This window comes from Carassius auratus, unplaced genomic scaffold, assembly GCF_003368295.1.
Source record: "Carassius auratus strain Wakin unplaced genomic scaffold, ASM336829v1 scaf_tig00216865, whole genome shotgun sequence".
NCBI classification, from domain to species: Eukaryota; Metazoa; Chordata; class Actinopteri; order Cypriniformes; family Cyprinidae; genus Carassius; species Carassius auratus.
Window position 1 is genome coordinate 550,001 of NW_020528776.1, and position 7,914 is coordinate 557,914.

At 34.4% G+C, this 7,914-nt stretch overlaps 1 protein-coding gene across 1 annotated transcript; it reads right to left on the reverse strand.

Moving 5' to 3' along the window:
- Positions 1 to 170: 170 nt before the first annotated feature.
- On the reverse strand, positions 171 to 7,611 carry LOC113099116 (zinc finger protein 239-like). The gene is made up of 2 exons (XM_026264207.1): positions 7,387 to 7,611; positions 171 to 1,966 (listed from the first exon to the last, which is right to left on the reverse strand). The coding sequence occupies exons 1-2, from the start codon at positions 7,508 to 7,510 to the stop codon at positions 1,176 to 1,178; spliced, it is 915 nt and encodes a 304-aa protein (XP_026119992.1). The 5' UTR covers positions 7,511 to 7,611; the 3' UTR covers positions 171 to 1,175.
- Positions 7,612 to 7,914: the final 303 nt, after the last annotated feature.

Below are 7,914 nucleotides of genomic sequence, written 5' to 3' on the forward strand. Positions count from 1 at the left end.
GTTCTCATTTGTAAGTCGCTTTGGATAAAAGCATCTGCTAAATGATTAAATGTAAATGTAAATATTTCAACACCTGAGGCACCGCTACAATGAGCTCTATGACCAATGGAAGAAAAAAAAAAAAACCCTGGACACAAGTTTTATTTTATTTTATTAATTTATTTTTTTGCTATATGGCTAGTCATTTTGTTTGACATCTTTACTTAGTGATTATTTTGATTTATGTCTGTTCTAGAGACATGTTACAACTTTTTGATTAAGCTCTCGTTGGTTTTCTTCAGGAAATATTTTTCAAATTTATACTCAATGCATTTATGACTGTAAAACATGTCTGTGTGTGTCAAAATTGTGATTAAAATCGAATTTGCTAAATTTAACAAAAAATCGTGAAAGGTTTTTTTGTCCATATCGCACAGCCCTCGTGAGCAGCACCAAGTTCCTGGGAGTGTATAGTAAAAGCACCTGAGGAGATCATTGGTGTCTCTCTCCCCTCCCTCCAGGACATTTATGGAACCTGTCTCACCCGCAAAGCCCTCTGCATCGCAGGTGATCCCACCCACCCGACACAGAGCTTCTTCAGTCTGCTGCCATCAGGGAGGAGACTGCGCCTTGCCCCACTTCCCTCTTTTTTCTCATGCACCACTGAACTCTAAACCTCAGTCCCCAGCTCCCACTAACACACTGGGACCTGCACCAGACACTTTGTGCAGCATTGGTCTGCTCACTACCTCATTCAGCAGTTAAATGACCTCATCCAACTACCTCTTCTGTCAATTTAAATAAAGAACTGCTCTCTGAGATTTTTGACAATTTAATCAGACTGAATAAGCTCTTTTCCATTAGTCATTATATCTGCACTGTTTGAGTCACTGGTTTGCATTTTATCTGCCATGCTGCTTTACTTATATTTCTTTTTACATAACCTATTTGTATATTTGTATAGTTTGTATTTTATTATCTGTATTTAAGGTATCAGTATGCACAAAGGCCAGATAGTAACGCAATTTCAATTCTCTTATGCATGTATTGTACATGTGGACTTGACACTACACTCATGTTTGGGGTAAAATAAGGTTTTCACCCTAATGAAATAATTTTTACTACAAGCAGAATAAATGATCCCGGCTAATTTAATATTGTCACAGTGTAAACACTAACGCAGTTTGTTCTCCAGTTTAAGGTTTTTCACCAGTGTGAATTATCTGGTGCTGTTTCAGTTGATGATCTGAACTAAAGGTCTTCTCACACTTTAAGCACGCATGAATCTTCACACCACTGTGTCTTTTCTGGTGTACTTTTAAATCATCCAGCCATATAAAGCTCTTTCCACACAAAGTACACAGGTGAGGCTTCTCCTCTGAATGAATTTTTAGGTGCTTCTTCAAGTATGAGGCCCTAGCAAATATTTTACCGCACTGATCACATTTATATCCTCTTTTTTCTGAATGAGACTGCTGATGTACTTTAAGACCGTACGCTTGTGTAAAACTCCTCCCACACTGATCGCATGCATACGGTTTTTCTCCAGTGTGGATACTCTCATGTACCTTTAGATGTCCTGATTGTTTAAATCTCTTTTCACAGTGTGAACACTTGTAAGGTTTTTCTCCAGTGTGGATTCTCTGATGCAGTTTCAGTACGGCAAGAGTAGCAAACGCCTTCCCACAATCAAAGCACACGTGATCCTTCTCACCGCTGTGTGTTTTCTGGTGTAATTTAAGAGCTTCTGCTTGTATAAAACTCTTCCCACATTTGTCACATGTGTATGGTTTCTCTCCAGTATGAGTTTTCATGTGATACGTAACACCTTTCTTGGACAAGAAACTCTTTCCACATTGAGAGCAGCTGAAAGATTTTTTGCCTCTTGTTTGCTGTGAGCAACTCAAAGATTCATCTTCAGTTTCGACTTGATGTTTCTCCTCTGCTTCATTCAGTTCTTTGCTCTCCTCACTCTCTTCCTTCAAGCCTAAAATTAAAATTAATATTCAAAGTTAATTTTTGTTTAAAAAAATAAAAAAAACATGATAGAAATGAGAAAGGAAAGGACATTTGCTACAGTTGTTACACAAAATGATGATTATGTGCATTTCATGCCAATAGTGGACATGCCTATGTGAGCCAGACTCAGTCACATTTCTACAGTAAACTCCAGGGGTCTCATTTATAAACCTTACGTATGCACAAAATGGCATAATATGGGTGATTCTCGCGAATTTAGACTTATGAGGCGTCATGAAACATTTTGATGCTAAAAGTAAATGCTATCAAAATAAAAAGGATACAGCTATAAACATCTCTTCATCTACTATTTTGCACATGATTTCAAATGACATCATAAATAACAACTTCTTTTTTCACATTTCAGGGAAAATTTCTCATTACCGCAACGTGTCCATGACTGGATTTGGGTTTGAGGTGGAATTTTTTATAATAAAAAAATATAAATAATAAAAAGCTTCAGTGCATGTTATACTATAAACATTTACAGTAAATAAACATGTGGTATTTGGTGATCATTGGTAAATGTAGTAAAATTAATAAGGCATATAAATGTGTCCAAGACCAATTTTCTCATCCTCCGCAACAATTTTCAATCATTGTTTAAGTCGTCAAGGAAGTAACATTTTCAAGGAGTTTTGTTGGAAGGGACATAATTGACTGTGACACTCAAGATGGCTAACAGGTAAGCAGTTCTTTTTTTTCTTTTCTCCAGATAAAAGTTAACATTTTGTTTGTCATAGTACCTACACAACTTTTTAGTTCTCATTACCGAAACATGAGTTTGTGAAGTTTAAAAAAATGTTGCCATTAAAATATTTTGATTACTATATACCCCATTATGGTCTAAATATAAAAAGAGGGGGAAAGTTTAGCTAACCCTCATTTAGTTTCCACAGTAAGCAAAAATGTTTAAGGTCGCTCATCCTCAACACCATTATCATTCACCGCAACAATTTAGGGCCTGTTGCGATGGAGATACTAAATGTTTCGGAAATTAGAAACAGACTTATGAAGGAGGAACGTGCACTAAAAATCTTGCTAATTTCAATATAACTTGATATGTGCCTTAAACACTTCTTGAACAGATTGCGTAAACAAAATAGATATTACAACCCCCGCAGCAGGGGTCACTAATTTTTTATTTTTATTAAGTGCTTCCACAATAAACAGTATAGGCCATCTACTATAAATGTAATATTATTTAATATTTTTACTGTAAAACAATGCATCTATATGTCTTTTTTACGAAATGTTACATTCAATCAAGATGGATATTGTATATTTTTTTACAGGCAAGCATCAGTTGAAAAGAAAAGGGCATCAGCGAAAGACAGGCTGGCAAAGCATAGGGAAAAATATACAGTAATCCAGTGTTACTTGATGAGTACAGATGAAAGGAAAGAGAAAGGTCAGGGGACAGGGTGACAAACACACACACACACACACCTACCATTCCTAAATGAAAAATTGTGTGCAATTTTGATCATAATCCAAAGTTTGTATTTATGTCAGTGCTTACTGCATTTCACCTTTCATGATTTTTTTTTTCTTTTTCAGGTATCGGAAATGTAAAGAAAATGGTAAAATTAAGACACCTCAGGACCTCACAAGTAGACCGCATGAGAGAAAAAAAAAATTGGAAGACAAATTCAGCAAAATATTACAGAAAAAAAAGCAAGAGGAATCACTTCTAGATCTAACCCCAACATCCTCATTAGGTGAGACAGAAAATTCCTTTGGAAATGAAGAAAATAACAGACAGGAACTAGACACAAATAAAGATTGGTACAAAGCAGTCGTTCCAGTTGTTTGTTTTAGTTGTTTGACCAACTCATAAATCGAGTTGCTGCTATTCAAGTTCTTCACATTAAATTATTCTCAGAAAAAGTTGTGTGGTTCAATGTCAGGACCAGAGTGTTTTAGCTAAACTAAAATCTTTTTACAAGAGCACATGATGCTGTTACATTTAAATGTTTCTCAAGACCACATGGTGATTTAAACTTACAAACAACATGATTACATAATTTAATTAACAATAAACATAATTTTCCTGTGATGTTATTTTTTTAATGACAGCGAGGAGTGCTATAGGGGCACAATAATTAATCTTTAAACTAAACTACAGACCACATGTTATGAGAAATATTTTAGCGAAAATAATAATCTATGATGCACACTTACTGCGATATCATGACGGACACTGCTGGATTACTGTACAACTACAGCTCCACGGAGGTGTTAATGTCGGGTAAATTCATCTCTACAACATTATCGAAAATTCCACTATATTTGAAAGACATAACTAGGAGAAAACGGTAAGATTCCTTTTTACAACACTTTTGTCAGTGATGAGCCGAATCAGACAATACATTGCAATAAATATGGGCTTAACAGTTTTAACTGAAATAGCTTAAATGTTTATCTTATCAGCAAAACTGCATACATTTAATATGAAATAATTGAAATTCAATTTGGCCAGTGTAAAAGAATGAGATCATCTCAAATATATCTGAGAACTACTTTTGTTTTTATGGATATTTTCATATATTTATTCCAAAACATAGCAAGGATACTCTTTCCCTACTTTTGCTGTGGTGTCAGATGCGTGTGAATATGCATGTAAATGATATGCAGAATAGGTAATGCATAGTAAAACAAGGCGTTGTAAGCTCCATATATGGTGATTTCGGGGAGGAGTCAGGGTGGACATGCACGTATGCACAATCTTCCAATGACTGGGATTTATAATGGGATTTTTGCAAAGGTTCTGGCATGCGCATGGTTTTATAAATCTGAAAACTTTAGTGCGTACACAAAATTTAGCTTTTGTGCATATGTACACTTTTAGGATGAAATCTACGGAGAGTTTTATAAATGAGACCCCAGGGCAGGGCAGGGCCGGGGTCAAAGAGGTTGTTTATTATAATAAAAATTTGAAAATATAGTTGATATAGTAGTTTATTTATTTTTATTTTTTATTAAAATAGACCTGTTCCTCTGATTGGTTGCATTGCGGCATCTCATGCGTCATTACGACTTTAGCATATTGATGTGACTTAATGCTACTAGCATTGAGTTTTTTCACAGCATTTTATTGATCGCTTAAAATGTGGATATTAGAAAATGGCTCGTCAGTTCTGCTTCTGCAAAGCCTTATTAGCACCCTGCCTTCTCATCCAGCATTGCCTACACACTCTGACATTATACAAACACCGGTTGGCTCAAACTCAGAGATTAAGGCTAATGAGACACGCGCTGCCTTCAGCTTTTTTTAAAAGGTAAGTTCTGCGTTTATTTAATTTACGTAAGCTTAAATGTTGAGTATGGCTATTAGAATGTTAATAGCATATAATTGTCAATCTATTTTTTTTTTTTCGATGTGATTGTGGTAACACTGATTAGTTTGTGTTTTTCTTCTTCACTTTATATGGGAAATGAGCTGAATTTTGTACCAGTTGTATGTGTGTGCGCTTACTATATTGGTTGTTTTTACGCCTTGGTTTCGCAAGTTATAGTTGCTGATTGCGGGCCCCACTGTTAGTTATTGTCTGGCGCCAGTGATTTGTAATATTCAGTTTCTGTGAAAAAACTGGTCCCATGGGTGGAGTTTACATGAATATTCATTACTTCCCTTGTTGTGGGCGTGTCCTTAACAAGACGCACAAACGAATGGAACTGAAAATATCAGTGCACGCTAATCAAATCGCTACTTGTTTAATTGATTATTTTGAATGGGTAATGATGTGTCAGTTTCAAGCATTGAAGCACTTCACCAGTGTCAAAACAATGCAGTTTGTGTAATTATGATCAATCGTCTGTAAGTTATTTTGCTTGATTGATTCCAGGCACACAGCAAAACAATAAGCGAATAACCTATGCTAACCTTGGGTGATATAGTTAATTATTTTTTTATGCGTTTAGCTTTTTATACATTTAATTTGTGGGGCATTAAATTCAGTTTGAATAGTTTGATTACCCTATAGTTAGGCTACTGATGACTATAACTGCAGTGTGCTCACAGCAATGCTTGAAACAAATATAACCTATATGTTTAATAAATATAGGCCTAGCTATAAGCTAACTATGTGTCATTTATAAACTCTTGTTTAGTTTGTATGTAGCCAGTGTTTCTGTCACCTAAATAAGCTACATACATACATACTGAGAAACATTCTTCTTGCAGTTAAAATGTTAATATTGTAATCAATCTAATGAATGTAATATATATTTGATCTACAATATAATATTTTTGAGTATAATTTTAAACAGTAAAAATAAAACACTTTAAAGATAACATGTTATTTGTTAACCTGCATGTCATGTTACTATTAATACACATCAGAGAACTGTCAATATTAAAGAGTGTTGTTAAAATTAATGAAATATTAACTTTAATCTCAGAGGATATTAATTTCAGTAAGCGACAGGAGAAGTTTGGCTAAAGTTGGCTGAGTTTGGCTAAAAAAAAAACATTTGGGTTTCATTGTATGTAATAGTTGTAAAATATGAAAACGATTTTGAATAAGATGTTCAAATGTTAAACATTATTTACACAATTGATCACTATTATCTATTCTTAAATAGAATGTTGTTTTTCATTGCCTATGGTCAAAGAAGAAACACAATGTAAGCTTACATATGATATGCATTATTATAGTGTTTATTATTAGTAGTTCTTTCTCGGATTCTCTAAACCGTTTAGCTCTGTATTTGACTGTTAACTAAATGCAATGAAGAAAAATGTGTCCATAAATTTAAATTAATATTCAAAGTTAATTTTCATTTCAAGTAAATCATAAAAACATGATCTAAATGTGAAACTAAAGGACATTTGCTACAGTTGTTACACAAAATGATGATAATCTGTGTTTCCAATACTGGACATGCTAGTGTGAGCCAGGCTCAGTCACATTTCTACAGTATACTCCAGGGCTTTCTCTGTGTTTTGGTTATCGAATACCAAATCAGGATGAAGAGGATCAACGCTGCTGATCATTTCATATAGCGATCAGCTAACATCAACATTAGACATTTAACGCCACTCAGCTGTAAAATCTCTTTCAGAGAGCAATAAGTGTTTGAAATAACTTCTGTTTGCGATACGATGTGGATTATCATCACTGAATAAGGCAGAATTATGTTATTTATATATGATGCAAAAGGCTATGGACACTATTACCAAATCGAACAGCCCATTTATTTTGTCACATTTTATATGTCATTGTGTTCTTTATACCAGACTGATATTCATATTTAACTCAGGATTTTGGTTCTGGAGCTTCACTGTATCACTGTTAATATCATAACTCTATATTGGGACTGGAGAGAGAGAGAGATGCTAAATTTCACAACATCATTACTTTAGATTCAGGAATAAACACCAACCTATTGGTTCTTCAGTATCTTCATGTTTCACTCTGCAGGACTCTGGATCACCTTTGATCTCACTGTAATCTTCTATAAACTCCGTCTTTACAGATTTATTTTCTTCCTGGTCTTCTGAATACATGTCTTGAAGATGAAAATACTGTTTGTCTTAAAAAAACTGATCGGTGTCGCTTCAAAAACGATGAAAATCCTTTGTTTTGTAACAGCAGTTCTAAGCGCGCCTCTTCTTCTTCTTCTTCTTCTTCTTCTTCGTTGGATTTTTTCGGCAGTTGGCATCCAAAGTGTTGCATTACTGCCATCTGTTGTCTCACTCTAGCTTACTCACTTTTATTTAAACTCGTCTTTCCAGTCCAGTTCTCCTTAGAAAATTAAACAGATTATCTCCGTCCTTGGTCATTATTTCCATATGTTACTATATTATTTACATTATATTCTAATATACCTATTTCCCGTAGCTGATTCTTAAACTCTTGCCTTTCTAAAATATATTTCTTGCATGATATAAAGATGTGATTAATTGTTTCC